Source organism: Poeciliopsis prolifica, unplaced genomic scaffold (genome assembly GCF_027474105.1).
Source record: "Poeciliopsis prolifica strain line A6 unplaced genomic scaffold, Auburn_PproV2 SCAFFOLD047, whole genome shotgun sequence".
NCBI lineage: Eukaryota > Metazoa > Chordata > Actinopteri > Cyprinodontiformes > Poeciliidae > Poeciliopsis > Poeciliopsis prolifica.
In genome coordinates this window covers 2,747,126-2,767,761 of record NW_026562422.1, presented here as the reverse complement: position 1 = coordinate 2,767,761, position 20,636 = coordinate 2,747,126, and the positions used below count along the sequence as shown (strand labels likewise).

Genomic DNA, 20,636 nt, shown 5'->3' with positions numbered 1-20,636 from the left:
AAACCTTTTTTCTTAATCCTTAATCTTGGGAGACTCTTGTGTAAACGTCAATCAACCTTAACCACCAATGTCGTCTACCTCCGAAACTCAAAGGCAGCTACATTCAGCAACTTTTCAGACAAAAAAAAAAAAAAAAGGTTGGAATCAGCAGGTCAGGATTTCTAGAGGCGTCGTCAATGAGCCAATCTTCTCTTTCTCTGAACATGAACCGTTCTGTCCCTTTGGTAACGCTTCTACTTTGCCTCATTTGTCCATCAAACTTTGTCCTTGAAGCTTCGGGCTTCTCTCTGCTTCTTGGTTTCAGTCGCCTTCTAAATGACTTGTCGTCTTCAAACAGCAGACGCTGCGGCTGGTACCTCCACCCCTGTCCTGCAGTGGTTCCCGTCTGATGTTATAATTGGTCTATCTGTTCTTTTCTCTTATGTACATTCCTAACAATGTGGCGGCTATTGCCAGTTTTTGTGCAATGTCTCTCATTTTTCATCTTCTCTTCTGTTTAGAGATCCTGATGGCTGTTGATTCCTCAAACACAATCTGGTGGCAACTCTACACCATAAATACAGCCTACAAATGCAAAACCAAAATGGGAATAAGACGTTCAGCTTATATTTTTTGTTTAAACAATCATGACAAGAGGCCCAAAGGGGCAACAACAAACGATTTTCAGTCACACATCTCATTATTAATATTTCTGGCAACCAAAGCCAGAAACAGAGAAATTGCCTTCACGGGTGCAATACTTTTTTCAGAGGGAGCCGTACAGATCGGTCCGCAAGTGTTAAGAGAAGCAACATTAAATATCCATGCTTGCGCCTATAAATAATAAATGCACCGCTAATATTGGTTTCAAAACGCCAGTTAACCGTTTGTGTGGTTTTCTGTGTTTAACAAGTAGGCCACAGCTTACATAACCGGCTTTAAAGGAAACAGAGCTGGTAGCCCACAGCAAAGAAGCGCGCTGCCGCCGGGCGAGAGGCGCTACCTGTTGGGCAGGCGGATCCTTTTGATGGCGTAGTTGCAGTCGTCCACCTTGTTGCGAGCTTCAAAGACGACGCCGAAGCCCCCGCGGCCGAGGCACTGCACCGGCTCGAAGTCTGTTAGGTACCTGGGGGGGAGATAGATACATACTGGTTATCCCTGGGCAAGGAAGAATCACGCAGACTTCACAGTGTTCAACAGAACTTTGGAGAATTCAAGATAAAATACACAAAATATTCACTTGCTAAGAATTTGATTACTGAGGTTTTCATCATCCATTCAAAATTCTAGGCTGCATAAAGTTACAGGGTCTCTACAGGCTTCAGAGGCAAATTCAAGACTTTTTAAGACCTTTATAATGGAAGGCTGAATGAAATTTCAGACTGAAAAAGTATATATAAATATAGGGAATGATTTCAGGATTAGGCTGGCAACAAGAGGAAGCCAGTAGTAATTTAAAAAAAAAGCTGTCCGGCCAACTTGCGATACATTTGCACTTCCCCATGTTAGAGAAAAGAAAGCGAGGCAGCTAGCAAGGGTGTGTTAGCAGCTAGTTGCCGACAGCCTCAAAGCACTCAATGCATTGGAGATGTCTGCGTGTGACTCAAACCTTTGCCTGACAGGAAAGTCCCGCAAGAAAAATAAATAAAACAGAACTACATACAACACTGAATAATCCTGCGACAACTTTTAAGACCCGTTACTAGCATATTTAGGACGGTGAAGAGTTCTTCAAAATTAATTTAAGACTTTTTAAGGATATGCTGCCATCCTCAGTTAAGTCATAACATTAGAAACTCAAGCAGAAAATTATTCATTTGTGAAAATTACTTGTCCACAGGATCTGGAATCACTGAAAAAAATAAATACTTGAAGTTGGTACATCATTTTGGCCCGTTCAGATGACAGTACTTTCATTTGTCATTAATCATCTATAGCGGGCTTTTTGAAAAATTAAAAAAGAGAAAAGTTTCCCTTTTTTTTAAAAACTATCTTTCTTTCATCCATGTCTCAAATTCAGGGGACTGAACCTATGAATAAACACTGCCTCATGAATCATCACCACAATTACTACTGCAACCAAATCTAAAGGAGTTTTTGATAAACGAGGAGCAGAGCCATGCGCTTACCGCTTGGGAAACCATATTCAGACCTGGCTGCACCCTGCTCCTGTCTCATCATGGGACTCGGAGGCTAAAGTGTGGGAGCAGCAGCTTCACCTTCAGCTTGGAAAAGTTCTGGAGCTAACTTAATCTATCAACCAGAGCAGCAGCTATAAGGAACAGATGCAGGTTTTAGGGTGGATTTATCCCCACAAACATCAGATCAGCTAGAAGAAGTGAGAAACTTCTGAAAGTGTTCAGACTGTGATGAAATGTGACCCCGCGACCCCGAGAGGCAGATGGAAGCTAAGCGGAGCCGCCGCTGCGAGGAGAGGTGCAAAGGTCACTCTGATTTGACGGCAAACAGCCGAGACACCCAATCGCATGTTACCACGACTCCTATCTCCCCGTCTCTGCCTTGTCCTATCAAGGCAGGCTGGAAGACCAGTGGTCACCATGGTAACAGCGCTCAATCTGTAGCTACACCTTAAACGAGTGAGGCTCTGGAAATGCCAGGATAATAAGTGGTGGAACAGCAGCGGGAGAAGTTCAGACAGAAAAGACAAATGGGTCCGGCGCTCCTTTGTGGGGCAGTTAGTGGAGTACCTGGACACATATTCGCTGAAGCGGTTCTCCACGGCAACCGGCTCTTTGGATTCGACGACTTCAAGGTCAAACTTGCTGTCGGTCTGGCACTGCGTCTCCGACTCTTTCCGTTGCTGCGACGGACACACAGATGACGGCAAAAACATGTCAAACACACACATACACACGCACGCACACACACTTAGGAACAAAAACACTCCCTTTCAGCTACTTAAAAGTGCAGTATGTAAAGTTTACAAAAAACATTTTTTACATATTTGTTGAAATCATCATTATGCCGTGACAGTGTCTTATGAGACAGATAATCTGTGGAAAAAACAGAATCTCCTCTCCTTTCTCCAAGAACCATCAAAGAACAACCAATCAGGAGGCAGACCTTAGCGCTGTCAATCACCCCTGCTCTGCTAACTGCTAAGTTACAGATACCACAGCAAATGCTGAAGCTATTTCGCATGGCAACCAATGACAGCAGATAAATGCTTTTCCTGTAGTAGTAAGTTGCTTTTCCACCATTAGCACATTTATCAGTGAGTACATGAGGATGATTGACAGCGCTAAGACCTTCCTAATGTCTGATTGGTTGTATTTGGTCGGGAGCGATGCGGTTCATCAGACGGCAATAGTAACTGAGGGAGGAGGAGATTTATCTTTTCACAGATTATCTGTCTCTCTCTCTATCAACATTGTGACAATTTTAACAATAATGTAAAAAACATATTTAAAAAAAATAAAAGTTACATACCGCAGTTCTAACAGCAGTCAGGGGGTGAACTCTTACCCTAACGTAGGCCACAGGGGCAGGCGGGTGGAAGAACCTGCGGACCACATAGGTGGTGGCAGCGATGCAGAAGATGATGGTGCCGAGGATTTCCTTCCACCAGGGAAGCAGCAGCACAGGGTCCTTCCTCCTGCGGTTGTCCGAGCCCGCCTCATTTCTCTTTATCAGACTGATGGCACTTTCACGTTTCTCCCGGTAATTCTTGCTGTAGGGGAAGTAGTAACCGTTGTCTGCGGCGACAAGACGGAGACGGAAACCAGATAGGTATCAATTAGATTCATCTGCACCTGGCACATACAACCTCTCGCAAATTAGTTAGTGCATAATTGTAAAACCAAGGGACGATAACAGAAGCCTGAAAACATTCATCCATCTGCTTCGTTGAACCCCTGTATGATGCAGCTATGACACTTTCACATCGCTCATGTTGGAATTCTGCTAAACCAAGCAAAAAAACTAGCAAAACTAAGCAAGAAAAGGTTGAAAGGCTTTGAAAGTTTCTGCTGGAGCAACATGCAGGGCTACACCATGGTTAGGGAGTGACGCGGCCTTTACCGTAAGGATACTGAAGAACGGACAAGGCGCCGTTGCTGTATTCGTCGTGGGAATACTTGTCGTTGCTCAGACACTTGTCAAATTCATCAGAGCCCACCAGAGCCGGAGTCCGAGACGGAGACTCTGCAAGGACGAGATGAAGAAACTCCTTGGAAATCAATTTGGAAAAAAACAAAAACAAAAACACATCGTCCAAAGGGTAAAAGCTTAGGGCCTGAGGGAATGAACGGATAGAGAGCATATGTGTCTTCAAAAGATTCTTTGAACAGTGACTACTTGGTTTTAAATAATAAATAGAAACTGTCTTCGGTCACTTTGTCCTTTTTACCGTCAAAGTCAAGCTCCTTTGGTGTTTAGCTTTCAGCGCAAAAAGACTTACGTATAAGCGGCTTCCATTTGACAGTGGGGAGAGAAATGATGTCTTTCTCCGATTCGATAGCTTTAGAGGGAAACTTTTCAGAGATCCTCACTGATGACTGAAGGTAGAGCTGCCCCTGAAACATCCCTGAAAGCACATCCACAAACTCAATGACAGCGATTTTTCAAGATGTTCAAAACAAAAACAAAAAAATCAAGATGAGTGAATGCACATGTCAGACGAACTCACCGAGGTAGACACTAGACTCTGCAGCAGTCTGGGCTTTGTCGGATTCCTCCTCATCATCCTCTTTAGATTCTGATCGGCTGCTATAGGTGGTGTCGTCAAACAGGCTGATCGGTGTGACTTTACCCCCACCCACCAGCCAGGCGGAGGCGATGGGTGTACAGAACTACGCAGCAAATAGTGACACAGAATGAGCTACAATACAGCAAACACTCCTCTCTTTAAAGAGCTAAAGGTGACAAATAAAAATGTCTCACCTGATGTTCCCAGACCAGCTGCTCGTTGGGCTCGGTGCTGAAGGCCATGACCTTCCAATCAGGGACAGACACTTTAATGACGAGGTCCAAATGTTGGTTTTGGTTCTGCTTGTTGTCCTTGTGCTCCCTCTCCTTTGGTTCATCGATAATGACTCGCTGGCTTTCCTTCCAGGAGTCATCGTTCGCCAAGTCTCCCTCCAGAAAGTTCATTCCGGTCTGTTTCTCAGGGACTAGTTTGAGCTCAAAGCTCCCAACACTGAAGTTCCACCTAAGGTCACAAAAAGAAAAAAAAAGGGGCAAAAAGCAAACTAAGAATGAAAGAGAATCAAGATTTTCTTTTGGATTAGGTACTTAGCAATGTTTGGCAACTTCATCCTCTTCACAGGACTTCAGAGTGACTGCAATTCTCAAAATATTGGTCTTTCAGGAATATTTGGTAGGAATTTATTGCAGATAACTTTAGAGTGTTCCGGCTGTAAATAATGAACTTCAACTCACATATGCACAGAGGATGGATCAAGTCATTAGGGCACAAGTCTAAGATAAGGGCAATCGTCTCAAGACTGTATTTCTCAAGAAACTGTTAGATACGTTCCTTGTTCTACACACCTGAATTAGATCACTAAAGTGCCTCACTAGCATGAAGTCGAACTGTGCAGAGCTCTGCTGCTGAGATCATATTAGATCCAGGTGTGCTGAAGCAGAGAGACAGCTAAAAGTTATAGGACAAGGCCTTTGAGGAATGATGCTTGAGACCGTTGCTTCAGGACAAGAGTCCAAGACAAGTCTCAAGTTTTTAGGGCACAAGATCACACCAAGTCCAAGTCTTGGGTCGCATCTTGGTTGGATGAAACTTTTCCTTTACTGTTTGTGGCTCTGCACATTCAGATAGTGTGTTCTTGTTCAGTGTTATTTAACTCCAACTTCCTGAGGAGTTTATCAACTCACTATCTTTACTGACACGCGGTACAGCAGGTGGATCCAGTGGTGACCAGTTCAGAACTTACTTCTCTATTCCTGATCGAGGCCTGATGGCTCGCACTGTCTTCTGAGTCCTCTGCAGCAGGAGAACGTCCTCTGTCTCCATCTCTTCGTCCCCCCACCGACTGCAGCCTCCCGCAGAGCAAATGTAACGGATCTGAAGCAAAGACAAAAAAACAAAAACAGTTAGAGTCGAAAATGGTGACCATGTGGCAAACTTCTAAAACTGTTACCACGATAGTATCACCTTGCCACTGTAGGCCCCCAGACCGTAAGTGGTGAGGGACTTGCCCCCGACCAGAACGGTGTCCTCTCCGATGCGGTAGGATGACTCGAGCAGCGACTCAACACTGAAAGGCACAGCCTCCATACTCTCCCTGTCCCGGTTCCATTGGAACAAGGCACCGTCAAGCGAAGGTATGACCATCTTATTGCCAAATACCTGTGAGGCCAAAATACAAATGGAATACAGATGAGTCTTGTTATTGTCTTCTACTCTTTTACTGTTGCTGACAAAAGAAAAAATTGTTGCATCATAAATTGTGATTTTCGGAAGGGAAAAATTGGCATGAAAATCTCGCCATGTGAACTAGACATTAACTGCACCTTGATTACATAAAGACAAATTCAACTGTTCAGGTACATTTCTGACCTCAAGAACAAATACAGTCATGCTGTAGGAACCTACCACTTCTAGTGTAGGTTGTTACACTAACCTTGTTTTAAAAACAAGCCATAGCAAACTAAAAGTGGTGATGACAAGCTATAAACATCTAGATTGGTGGTATATTTATGTAAAAATAGAGAGCTATGGTGTATCCATGGTATATTTGTGGTATATGTGCCATGATAACTCATACCAACCAGTTTTAATTCTTTGTAGGGCTGAACAAAATGGCTGAAAAAAGTATCACGATATCTCAGCTGATATTGATAACTATTGATTTTTTTTAAAGCAGTTATGAGGCAATCTGAAAGAGTGGTTGCCCTAGTTACTCAATAGTTTGTTGCCAGGTAACCAAAGAGTGAGTTAGTTAGTTGATGCCTACATTCCCCAGAGTGCTGTGTGGTTCTGGATCAGAGTTCAATGAAATTACGGAATATTTATTATCTCTTGATACTGATTGTCTGTCTATGGCGATATACAATGTTATTGATTTATTGTCTATCCCGAGCCCTTTGGTATTTAATGAATCGTCAGGGATACAAAACATTTCCTTCATTTAATTTTGTAGTGATCTTACATCATCCACTGACGACGGCACCTGACACACACAACCGCCCACACGGCCATCTCACTGGCCGTCTCACTGGCCCACACACACTTGGACTCAATCCACAGATCTGGAACCATTACACAACTAAGAGATTAGGTAATTAGGTTGGATATGTACAAAAACAGCACAAGCTGATAGAATGTGTTGGCATGAGGTGTTCATTGCAATGGGGAGGGAGGGGTTTGAGGATGACATCATTGAAAAACCCCTGACCCTAATCCTGATTAAAACTCTTTAGATCAGTTCAGACAGAAGGACAGCTACTCAACAATCACTTTCTCTGGAGGGCCAGCGTTTTACGCTCTTGAACGTTTGGTGAGGTAAATGAGCTGCTTCTGGAGTCAGACTTCTGCTTTTAAAGAGTGAAAACGTGTCATTTTTGAACACGGAGTGATGACAGCCTTGCAAACACACTGGGTGGTTTGGGTTAGCGGTCTGAGTCGATTCCCTTTGTGCGTGTATGGATACCAGGCAGGAAAAAAGGAAAATTCTCAGAGCAGTGGGTGAGTCATGTTGCTCCTGATGCCTTAATCCACCCATCTGATCTGGCCCGGCGTTCTGACACCAGTTAGCCTGCTCTCAGCTGCTCGGTGGAGTTCAGTGCTGGCCGTTCGGCCGGATCGTCCCGCACAAAGTCTGGATCAGCAAGTTGCAAAGCCGAGGGAGTCTTCTGAGGGAATGCATTGGAAACTAGCTTTATGTCTTGAAGTGTCTATTTTCAATTTAAAAAACAGTGTGGAAGTGTAGCTGCATAAAAAATAAAAACATTTATATTTTAAATGGGTTAAAAGAACTAAATAAAATCACATTATATTACAGCCCTAAGCGGCCCTGTCTGTCGTTTCAAGCTAATAAAAAGGAATTCTTTCTGGTTAATAATTCATCCATGATCAGCCACACCACAGTCTGCTTGTCTTCATGAGTGTACACATAATATTTGGGAAGGATTAAGCTTTCTGTCAGGTTCTAAAAATGATACTCAGCCCCTGCCTTCAAATGGGGTTTTGAATTGAAGCAAAATAAAATATTAAAAACAGATAAAAAGAATAATTTAAAAGATTAAGCCTCCCACCCAGACTTCTCAGCATCAACATTCCCGCCTTCTCTCTGTGGATTTCAATGGTCCTATCAATCTTTAAAGAGCTCTGAATGTATAGTGTGTTTTATTATTCTGAGGCCTAACCTGTGTGTGTGTGTGACTGCACCAATCAGAGCTTCGCAACGTTCCGAGTCAAATGATGTGCTTACACAATTCCTGGTCGCACCGATTGACGGGTTTAGTTTAAAACAGGGGAGCGGATTTACCGTATCGTATATCATTTATCGTGATAAATTTCTTACAACAATTCTGATGTATTGTCGTCACAATAAATTACTATTAATGATGTTTACAACAGTTCGTATTGTTGGAATCGTTAGGATCAATAAATATAGATATAGATACATTTGAAAATGTGATTAAATGCACTATGGTGATAAAAACAATACTTCTTTATGTGAGTGGTGTCCTAAAGAAGCATATTACAAATTTTCAAGAGCAGTATTTGTGGTAGTGTGGTAGTGGGCTATAAGAACGTTGTTGCTGATGTTTTATGATTTTACATTAGTATAAATATTTAGCTATGCTATTATTATTATCATGAAATCAATAATAAATCTGCTTTTCACAGAAAGTAGGAAAATATATGCTAAAAGCTTTGAATTGTACACTAATACTGAATAAGGTTGAATAACTCTGAAACCATTTATTCCAGTAACTCAGTTTTCAAAGTAACACTTATTGTATAGATCAATTGATGTTTCGATTGATCAACTGAAACATCAATTGCATCAAAAGCCTTCATTTCATTATAATTTTCAAACATTATAAACACAAACATTCAAAATTTGAATATTGCATCAGACCAATAACAGTTTTTCATTTATTCTCTGTCAAAAAAAAGCCTCGTCAGAATGCAGATTCTAATTTAGTACCGACCGCTTTTCCTCAAGAGAAAACTGGAGGGGGGGCCAATGGGGAGAAAGAAAAAGAGATAAAAATCAGAGCGTGATTTTGATCAAAGTCTGACTGACGTTTCTTGCATTGTGAGAAAAAAATATTTTATTCACACAAACAATTTGCTGCGGAAGTATTCCTCGAAATGAGATGGATAATTATTTAATGTAACAAGTCGTGTAGACATGTTCCACCCCTTGGGGGGAACAAGACAGTGGGGCACCTTAAGGCAGGGGTGGGGGGAGAGGGGGCACAACTAATGTTTATGTTGCTGCTGACGCTCCAGTGATCCTGTCAAACAGTTTCACCTCAACGCGCAGCTCTGACTCTATTTCAGGGACCAAATATTTATTTTCTAACAAAAATAAATAAATAATAAAAATACTGCTGAAGCAGCAGTTTGCGTCTCCCTCACTGAGTTGGGAAAATGATTGCTTTTCCCATTAAGAGCAGAGAGCTAAACGTCAGCGTGTCGATCAATCAGGTTCTCACTGCATGCCAGCAGATGCACAGAAAGCAAGTGCGTGCTGTCTGTTATTTGATGACATCATCTCTGGTTGAAAGGCATTACCTCACCTCCCCTCAAAAAAAACACACATCGGGTCAGTCCTCTAAGCCCCGCCCCTGCAGGATGAGTCACTCCCCTCCGAACGCGCGCACCTCAACCCCCTCGAGCTTCTCCTGTTTTGCTCGAGTGATGGCTTGTTTTTTTCTTTTTTCTGCAGACAATGCGGTTTGTACTTCTGTTGTCCCACGTTTTACTGCAAGAAATGAAGAAAAAAAAAAAAGAAAACGATGAAGTGACACACAATGCGGGACGGAGCAGGCGACTGGCTGCTTCCGCCCCGGCGTGTCGAGGCCAGCCAATAGTGCGGCGGCGGACCCCCCTCCAGCCTCCCATCACTGAGCAGACTGGTGTCTCGGGATCCAGCAAGCACCAATCAAACTGTTGCTAAGCTCCCAGCAGGAAGCGGGTGGAGGGGGAGGTGGAGGAAAGAGCCAGAGGCAAAGCATCCCCCCCCCCCACACACACACCTCCCACCACTAACATGCGCATTAAAGGGAGCCGAGCACATGGAGCAGACGGGCATCCCAGGTTACAGAGGCCACAGAGGGCAAGACAGATTCCAAACTTACATAAAGCACAATTAACACACGCACACGCACGCACGCACGCACGCACGCACACACACACACACACACACACACACAGGTCGGATCATAACAAGTGACGTCACAACAAGTCAACGGGTTCAGAACCAGAGTGGCATCTCTGTTCAGCCGGTTTGCCAACACCCAGGGCCGGATTCACAGGGATGTGGGCCCCTGGGCTGGAGCCGGTTTTGGTGCCCTGTTCACTAAGGGGGGAATTATCTTATTGATGTAAATGACTACAGTATATTAAGAAGTAGTCCTATACATCAGGAGGTAATAACTGATGCATGCTAACTAATAACTAACTAAAACTTCTTCAAATGCTTGAATATTGTTTACATTCATGAAATTTTTAAACAATACAAGTTGTGTATTTTTCCTCTATTGGTTTTATATAAAGCGGAATGTTAGCAAAGACAATGCACCCAAAGCACCCATTCATTTAAAATATGGGATTTGAAGCCATATTTATACTTTTTTAAGAACCTTTTGAAATTTTAGGGGAGAGCTTTAAGCAGAAAGATCAAAGTTGTCTTCATCTTTCAGGTCAGACAGATGAATTTGACCTAACAGACGTTAGGTCAAATTCAGTTCAGAATGAGGCTTATTCATAATCAATAATTTTATTGCAATGTTCTGCAAATAAACACTGTGACGACAGACACAGGGAAAAATGGAGAAAGAAAGAGAAAGAAAAACTAACAAAGTAAAATAGAAACAAAAAGAAAGAAAAAGAGAAGCCAAGAAAGAAAGACAGGAAGAAAAACAGAGAAAAGAGAAAAGGAAAGAAAATCAGAGAAAACAAAACAAAGAAACAGAGGAAGGAAGAAATATAGAACTAGAATGAAAAAAATAAAGAACGAAAGAAAAGATACCAAGATGAGACAGAAAGTGAGGGTAGTAGGAAACAATAAAAAGGTTTTAAGAAAAAAAGGAAAAATAAAGAAGAAAGGAGCAAACTAAGACAACGGGACAAAAGTGTGGGAAAGAAAAACAAATATTGTTCTATACTTTGATTATTTTTTTCTGTTCCTTATTTTCCCAATTTGACATCTCAGTCTAAACATCATCAGAATCAGTCAAGGCTTTTGAAAGGAAAAAAGAAGAGAAAAAAAAACAGCAGCAATTAAATATGGAGAACTTGATCGATAAGCTGAGGCTGGATGGTGCTGCCGCACTAATGAGACCCAAACACTCCCACGCAGCAGCGGCAGACCGGCGCTCAGACCCGACCCTGGTTAATATCAGAGGCCTTTTCCCCTGGAGCTTCAGCGCGGAGACAGAGCGGGTCCACATCAAAGCGCGCCTCTCCGCGTGCAGCCGCGTTGTCTCGCTCCGGGGCGTTCCGCGTGTCAGTGTGGGAGGTTTAAGCTTCTGTACACATGTAGAGGCGAGGGGCTTGCTATGCTCGTATGCGCAAGAACCCGCTGCAGTCAACAAAACAGGCGCATCCTCCGGGCAAATCAGCTGCTCTGCGATTCGTGTGCATGTCTGGGGTGCGTGCAATGAGGCCTACATGATAGCAGCAGCTCCCTCCTGGCTGGCTGCTCAAAGTGCACCGAGTTCAAATATTGGTCTAAACGTCTACAGACAGCGAGAGGGAAATAAAAGAGGGAAGATGGGCTGTTTATAGGAAAGAAAACAGGCAGAATGCTCCTTTAACTCCCACTTAACATGTATCAGTCCAACAATATATTCCCTCTTTGAGAAAGTTGTTTTTTCACAACTGGATAAGAAGCACAAAAGGCTTGACTCCATATGCACTTTTCAACATTTATCACATTACTTAACCCCTAATCATCAATGTGTTTATTTGGTTTAAATATTATTCTTATATTTATTTTCTAAATAAAAAATTGAAAGGTGTGGTTTCTTTATTAAATAAATTAGTTATTTTCTGTCTCCACCAGCTTTGAACATTTTCCCCCTATATCTATGAAAATATTTCAGCCAATCAGAGCATCAGATATGAGCAAACGTTGTTAATTGAAAGGCCTCCCCCCCTCAGCATGATGCTGCCACCCCTTGAACTGTGCAATGAATCCAATTTGTGGTTACATTTTCAATACAAACTGATTTTTTGTTTTTTACACGAACTGCAGCATATCCTGCTTTGCACACATTCTCTAATTTTGTAATGTTTTCTGACTGATGCGACCTTTCTCCTCTCTTAAGAGGACGATCCACTGAGTGACATTTTAAAAACCATAAAACAAGGGAAGTAATAATTATTGTAGCATAACTAAAAATGCTACAGTTAAACTACCAAAGTATGGATCATATTTACTCTTTGGCTGGGGCTGCCCGAATCCTCAAAAATAAAACTTCCCCCGATTTATCTCAGTGAAAATAAATCGCTGAGAAAAGTAAAGAAAAAAATTGTCTATTGTTTATTCAGGTCGTTCATTTTATTCAAGATATTCAAGTTCAAAATATGTACTTTTTGGATTTTCATGCGAAAAAATTTGCTGCTTTAAATCATTGATTTTAATAATGACCCAAAATATTTGCACTGCAAATTTTTTCAAAAATCACGCAACCCTCGTTTTTCCCAACAGGACGAAACGTGGAAAAGTTTTAGATGTATGAATACTTAAACTAGGCAGGGCAGCATAAACCAACTTAATGTTATTCATTATTTAAATACTATTACAAGCTGTGTTTATGTCAAGAAAACACATTTCCTTAATTGCAGTGTTTTCATTAAATATAAACACTATTAAAATTACATGTGAATAAACTTGTTGACACAATAAGTCATTGAAAGAACATGCTAGCCATGATCCTCCAACTACTTCCTGTCATCTTCTTCTTTGTGGTTTGCACCAATGGCAACATCCAGTTGTTGATAATGTGATGCGACAAAAGTGTTTCTATTGCATGTTTGCAAAATAAACCAATTTCAATATGGCTGAAAAAAAAAGCACCGCATCATAGTGCCAACATTTTCAAAATAAAAAATGTGTTTTTTCAAAATGGTTTCCATTAAGCAAATTTATCTTGCAAATTATAAGGTCAACAGAAACGCAGCTACTGAAGCCTTTGTGATTAACATAAATGATGGGAATCCATGCTTCAAGCCGGTTTTTGGTTTCAATGAGGGGACATCAGGTTGATTGTACCTCAGGTTTGCTGAGGCTGGAGGACACCAGGCACCCTGAGCCCACGTCCAGGTCCCACTGCTTCCTGCCCTGGTTGTGAGGATCCAGCGCCGAGATCCGCCCGTCCAGGGTACTGATGATCACGAGTGACCTATGGACACAACACGCAGACGTCAAAATAAAGTTTAGTGAATTCCAAACACATGAGGCGACACCATCAGAGACAGATCTGTCCTCCAGGGTTTGTCCCAGTTGGGTTTAACCAATGAATGACGAGGAGCACTGTAGCAGCGCTGCAGATGTCTCCTTCCCTCTGGAGTCCTGTTTTTGTTTGAAAATCAGAGTGACCTTCATCAGAAGCTTCGACCGCAACACCTGTGCCAAGAACCCCCCCGCTGCGTCAGGTGGTTAGGGTGGCATATTGATGAAAGAGAATTATTAAAACATGACACACAGTCACCTGACGGCAGCCATGAGAGATCAGGACCGCAGATGTGTTCGGAGAATGGAAACATGGCTGATTCGCTCCATGAGGAGAAGAGCTGAACTTGACGAAGCAAAGTAGAACAATTACATCCCTGTTATTTAGTTCTTGTTAGGGCTCTTACTGTTTGCATACTGTTTCCCTGCTCTGTAATGAAGGGTTTTATATTGTTTCTTCATGCATTTCCAGTTAGAATTTCTAACTTTTTCAGACGTCTCCAACTTTTTTTTCAATGTATAATGTCCAGTGGTCCGCGACAGACTGGCGACCTGTCCAGGGTGACCCTGCCTCTCAGTTGGAGATAGGCACCAGCACGCCTCCCAACCCCAGTAGGGACAAGGATGTCAGAAAATGAATGAATGGATGACCAGTGGTCAGAGGAACAGACAGATGAATTGTACGTCTTTGTCGGACAGATTAATACTAATTCCATGTTTCCCTCATTTATGAATAAGACCCCAAGATGCATATTAAAATTCAAAAGTATTTTATTAATACTTATTGATTGATTTGTTGATATTTATTTATACTTAGGGTGCAGTCAAACTTCTCCGCTTTGACCAATTCCTTGTCCCTGACTTAGCAAAGGCACCATTTTCCAGCTCAAAACTATGGTCACAGATTTGGAGGTGATGAGTTTCATCATGGCTGCCTCACACTCAGACACACTCAGCAATGTTAGCGTTGGAGAGGCTAACAACTAGCATGCCTCGTCTGGCAGTAACCATTCACGACTTAAGAAAAATTTATCAGGACAAATAGTTGACATACATTTGGATCCATTGGCATGTATTCTTTTGAAAGAGCTTCCTGTGATCCAACATGATTTTCAAGTATAAATATTAAATATAAAACATGAAGACACAGAAGTTTTGTAAAGCTAACATCATATTATTGACATGACCATACAACAAAGCTTAATCAAGTATTTAAAAAAATAAACCAGACCTAAAATTAACCTAACCAAAAAAGAAATGATTAAACACGGGAAGTGGAATGCAGAGCTATGGTGGTCCTATCGCTAAGAACAGGATCCAGGTGAGCTACCAGCCATGAGCTGGCACCAAAACCAACTTCGTGAAGAATAGAAAGTGAAACCTCAGTGGCGTCAAATATACAACCACAGCCTCCGGAACCTAAAATAATTCTTGTTGTTGGTTGGTTGGTAGAGCACAAAAGCCCTCCTAACACTCAATGAATTCATTTTTCATTCAGAGGCAGCGCTGGCTTACAGCGAGCAGCCACAACTGAGAATTGGGGGAAATAGGACACAGGGGGTGGAAGTATTTACTTTGCATGATATATGGGCTGAGAATTTCCAACAGCATGAGATCCCCTCACCCTTGAGGAAAGATTTTAAGAAGTAATGAGGTGATGGATTTTTCCTCTCTTTTTATTCCCCCCTCATCCAATTAATTCCCCTGCTCTACCTAATAGTTATACAGATGAAGGCTTTTAGTACCAAGTGCAAATTCTACTAATGGCTTTCATTGCTGTTTATGTGCTCACACAGCAATATCTGCTAACTGCGCTTCCTTCTCTTTTTTCCTCTAGTAGCAGGAAGACTTGGATGAATTGAGACATCCAACCCCACCCCTCACCAAACTGTTGGGGTTTCTGCCGCATCGCTTGTCAGTCATGTCCAGAGTGTTTGTTGCCCGTGGCCACTTCCTGCTTATTGATTTTATCTGTTGAAGAAGGGGATGCCGTCGATGGGCTCTTAGCTTTATTTAACCAGGGTGGCCACAGCAAGTCCTGCTGAGGCTTCACCTACTGCTGAGGTAGCTAACCAATGTTGTTGTCAACAAAGGTTAAGCTTCCATGAGATAAAGTTATGTGAATGTTTACAGCAGATGACACTCTTTGAGTCTTCATTAAGCTCACATCTGGACTAGCTGGTCTTTGATGCTAATGCTAGTCCAAAAGGCACCAAGAGCAAAGGAAACGTTTACAATTCCAATCTCAAAAACATGTGTGTTCGTGAGAACTCTATGTTATGAACTTTAACACTGTTGATACATTTGCAAGCAGGTGTAATTATTTACACAGAAACCAGTTATTATTTACACAGGAGGAAGTGTTGTACTGATAGCCTTCCTGAGTGAAACTATGGTGCAGGATTAGGGCCAAAATTGGAACTGCTGCACACAGAGTGGTGGCTTCATCCTTTCCTTTCTCTGGGCTGATTATAAACATGATGGCACCGGCAACCTTCAGTGAGGCTAAGGAGTAGCATACCAAGGCTGGTCGCCCATTGGATTCTCTACTTCCCCCGATGTCCATTAGACCGAATAGACTGGTGTTAGTAGTATAGAAAAAGCTAACAACTAGCAAAACAGAGCTGGTCAGCCATGGGGAATCTAATTTTTAGAGTTTAAACAACCAAAACTAAATCCCAGCTGATCAAGAAAAATCGGCCAATTCCAAGCTCCAGCGGATAGATTGGTGCATCTCTGATTATAACAGTCTAACAAAATTTCCTGTTCCCTCTTACAAAAGTAATGTAGATTATTTCTAATAGGGAGCGACTGCTTTTACTCACACAACAGCCCATCACAGCTCAAGTGGAGCTACAAGTGTGTACACAAATGCAAACTGTATCACTAAACAATAATGGATTATGTGTTTAGTAACGCCTTCTAAAGCTGAGATTATCTCTCAGAGTCTGCTGTAAGCATCATCAGCCTCAAGTGCAGAGCGCTAAGAAAAACATTGTTTTTCCTCGCAGCCACCAATAAAAACACAGCTCTAAAGTCTGCTCTCGCCGTCTCAATTGGCTGCGAGACCCTGCCAAAAATATTAGGCTGATTGGTTGTTGCTAAGCAGTCGGCTCGCTGAGAGGGTGGAAGCTTGCCACGGCCTTCGCTTGGCCAGCCCCCCGCCCGTCCCCTGCAAGTTGCACTATGAATGTTAAAGTGATCTAAAAGTCACTGAGATCACTGAGTTCATCTCCAGAGATAAAAAGATTTGATTCTCAGGGCGCGATCAAAGGCTTCTGTGACCTCTTTGTGGGTCAGATAAAGGATGGAGGTTGTTTGTGTGCTTTGATGTTGTGTGTGTGTGTGTGTGCGTGTGCGTGCGTGTGCGTGTGTGTGCTCTATAACTTATATATCTGGGCAGAGAGAAGTGGAGTCAAAATAGTGCTAACAGAAAACAAAGAGCCCCGCTGCATCATTTAGCACTGGAGGCGATTTTATTTACCACTTTGGGGCCCCGAGACGCCGCAGCTCTGCTCGGCTCCAAAGGGATAACATGCAGCCTGTGGGGTTGCTGCTGCCGACCGTGACAGAGTCACTGAAGAAGACATCTGAATGGAAAATAAAGACTGAAAAAGGGGAGGCTGCCAACAGACTGTGGGCTGTGTGCGTGCTCGTCTGTGATGCTGTCAAAATGTCATAAATGGTGCAGAGCGCTTCTCAAAAAAAAAAAAAAAAAAAAAAAAAAAAAAAAAAGAAAGGAAAAAAAATTCACAAAGCGCACGGCGGAGCGGAGAGCCAATTAGCCTCGCTCTCACCAGACTCCGCTCCTCAGAGACGCTCAGCCTCAGACTGCACACACCGGCAAAACTCGGCGGCTGGTAAACACTCTCTCCATTGACAGAAACAAACCAGGATGTTTACAGAGCCAGTCTCCAAGGAGCGCGAGCTTCCGAGCCGGGCCAATCCCGGCAGCCTGCGCGCTCTTCTCGGCGGCCAATGGAAACGCAGTTTTCCCTTCTCGGCTGTCCAATGAACGAGCGGCTCTGCGGTGTGGGAGCCAACGGCGGAGCAGGATTGCTTGTAACCATGCAACTGGAAGCAGCCCGAGCGCGTAGCGGCGCCGCCGCGGAGCTGCCGCTCTGCCCGGCGTGCAGCCGCTGAGAGGCAGGATGAAAATACGAGCGCGTGGGGAGCACGTGGAGAGGAAGTTGTGGATGCAGCTGAGAGCTGGCCGCACCCAGCGTCACCAGCATCGCAAGCTGCTGCGGCAAAGTGTGACTTAGCGACCGCCATGACAGCTAAATTAATTTATAAAACTGTAATACTCTGATTAGACATGGCTAACTAGTGTAAGATTGTTACAGTGAGGTACTGCGGTACCACTCTGTTGTTCTCAACGTTTCGCGCCCAACTGAGCTGAAGTAGCAGTATTTTTACTCTACCTAACACACACCAATGGAAAACTTTGAAAGTATTAAGATGTAACGTTTTTAAAAGCCTATTGTTATCTGTAGAAACATGCTGTAGAAAGTTACAGTATAGCCATGTTTCCATTCATGCTTTTTTTAACCTGCAATTTGAAGTGTCGCTTTAGAAACAAGTTGATGGAAATAGCAAAATTCGAAATAAGTTCCTCAATTTCACAGGTAAAAAAGTTTTTACAATCGCTTGAGGGGACTCTCAGCTTTTGCAACAAAAAAGAAAAGACTCAAAGCAGGGAGGACTCCCAAAGTGAATGCATCCACCCTCTGGTGGGTCTGTGCCTTACCAGAGGCGCAGGACTGAGAAAACAAATGTCCCAGTCCAAACCTCCAGCATTATGGGGAGAACTCTCTCCATTTTCTGTTAGATGAGGTTCATGTAAGTTTGCAGCCTCTGCGTTTGGTTTATTTATTGTGTAGAGTGAGCAGAACATCGGACAGAATTTCGCTTGGCATAGCCTTACTGTTAGCCGGAAATACACCCAACTCCCGTTTTAAATTTAAGCGTTCGCTCAAACTTTGCATGACAATTGGATGGAAACATAACAACTGTTAAAAAAAAATTTAAAAAGCAAAAAAAAATTCCAATACAATTTCTATGGTTTAAAGTATTGCTGATAAGAGGAAGAAGAGCCCTAATATAAAAAAGTAACACAGTTTTGCCCCTCCCACACCAGTAGCTAAAAGAGGAATGCGTTCTCCTGTTCCTTACCACAAGAAAAGTTTAGCTTTTTGGACAGATTTCAGGTCATGAAAGACTGCCACCTGTCCCCATAATAGAGGTATACTTTGCACAATACCAGAAACCACGACTCAATTTTGAGCCAAAGATTGTTCAAATGAATCTCAAATAACATTAATATTACCGTATTACATTGCAAAATTCAACATTCTGTACATAAACAAAAAAAAACCCAAAACTTTTCTGTCACGAAAAAAGCAATCGTAACATAACGGTTTTTATTTAAAATTTTATTTGAAATAAATAACTTTACTCAAGGTGTACACTTGTCAGTAGCAGGGGAATTGTGGGATTCTCATAATGGTCCATGCAAAGGCAAAAACCCCATTTTCCTGCTCCATAAACCCAAACATAATGGATCGGTGTCTACTAGTCATGGTGTTGACTTCAGCAGTAGAATAACTGACAGCAATCTGCTTTGAAACATCGACCTTGTATCCATCGGTGGCGGTGCAGCAGAGAGCAAAGGGTGTGGTTTGAAGAAAAAGTTGCTGCACTTCTAGCCTGGGAAAAAAAAACTCTCTTCCTACACACACACACACACACACACACACGTACACACACCATGTGAAAGTGTTGCCATCACTCTCTCCTCCCATCGCACGTGGTAAAATCCAAACTCTGTGGCGCCACGCTCCCACCTGCTGATTGGCCATGAGTACGCTCCGAGCCGCACATATGACTGGTTGTTGCTAAGCAGTGATGAGACGATGAGAGTGAAAACAAGACAGCGTGGTCCTACTAACCCTCAGCCCACTGTGTTTTTAAACGCTCCCTTCTCTCTGTCTCTCTCTCCCTCTCTCGGAGACTCACACCTTTCTGCCTCTGCCCCACCCATACTGCAGTGCTGCGAGAGACGGGTCCTGCCGACATACCAAAATAACCACTGACCTAATAAATTTCCTTCCAACTGATAATGGCGTTTAAAACCGCCACTGACTGTGACTTCTGACTGCTGCGCATCGCCACGACCAGAACCCTCGGCATCATTAGTTAAACACATCTCAAGACGAGAAAGTGCTAACCACCTCGAGAAGCGTCCTGAGAAAACAAAGGGGAAAACAAATCAAGATACTGTTCTTATTGTCACACAAATCCAAACTCTGCGTGAATAAATCAACAACAACCCCAAAACCGTGAAGAACTCAGTTCAGGCGACTCTTATCAGGTAGATCAATCATCCACAGTGTGACCTGTTATTTTAGGGACAGTGTCTATTAATAAACCACACAACATCTCCCCCAGCTTCGGAAAGCAGAGCACCGTAAAGTTTAAAAAAAGAATGTCTTCACTCCATCCTTTACCTTACTGTAACCAGACCCATGTGGCCAACTCGAATTCTGAGCACTGACCCAATCTTTCCCTTGCAATTGGCTAACAAGTTGCCCGGCTTGGCCGATTGGCTGTTGCTAAGCAGTGGGGGCTGTTGGAAGCCGGCTCCCGGGCAAGGCGGCCCAGAAGAGCTGTTGCAGCTACAGAGCCCTGGGGGTGTGACTGTGTGTGTGTGTGTGTGTGTGTGTGTGTGTGTGTGTGTGTGTGTGTGTGTGTGTGTGTGTGTGTGTGTGTGTGTGTGTAGATTGATGTGTGAGAGAGAGGTGGGGGGTGAAAGGTTGGTGGTGAGGGTAGTTGGTTCACACAAAGCGACCGTCCTCTCTAGTCTCACCTGGAAGTGCTCCCTGAGCTGAGCTGCGCCGTTGCCCCAGCGGAGGGCCCCGGGAGACGGAGCATCAAAGCTGGGAAGGACCGCCGCATGTGCACACGAAAACGGGTTCAAAACGTGCAGGCGAACACGCCGACAGGTGCGTCGCCGAGCTTCCGGAGCGCGAGGCTCCGACGCAC

General features: G+C 43.2%; 1 protein-coding gene across 1 annotated transcript in view; it reads right to left on the bottom strand.

Annotated features, from left to right (window-relative positions):
* eif2ak3 (eukaryotic translation initiation factor 2-alpha kinase 3) overlaps positions 1–20,636 on the bottom strand; it is a 36,132-nt gene that overhangs the window by 8,834 nt on the left and 6,662 nt on the right. Inside the window, exons 2-11 of the mRNA XM_055057134.1 lie at positions 13,413–13,542; positions 6,110–6,304; positions 5,889–6,019; positions 4,882–5,149; positions 4,628–4,790; positions 4,400–4,525; positions 4,021–4,143; positions 3,466–3,695; positions 2,688–2,800; positions 983–1,105 (exon numbers count right to left, since the gene is read on the bottom strand). Of these exons, the coding sequence (XP_054913109.1) occupies positions 983–1,105; positions 2,688–2,800; positions 3,466–3,695; positions 4,021–4,143; positions 4,400–4,525; positions 4,628–4,790; positions 4,882–5,149; positions 5,889–6,019; positions 6,110–6,304; positions 13,413–13,542 (1,602 nt within the window). The remainder of the gene's footprint in view (positions 1–982; positions 1,106–2,687; positions 2,801–3,465; positions 3,696–4,020; positions 4,144–4,399; positions 4,526–4,627; positions 4,791–4,881; positions 5,150–5,888; positions 6,020–6,109; positions 6,305–13,412; positions 13,543–20,636) is intronic.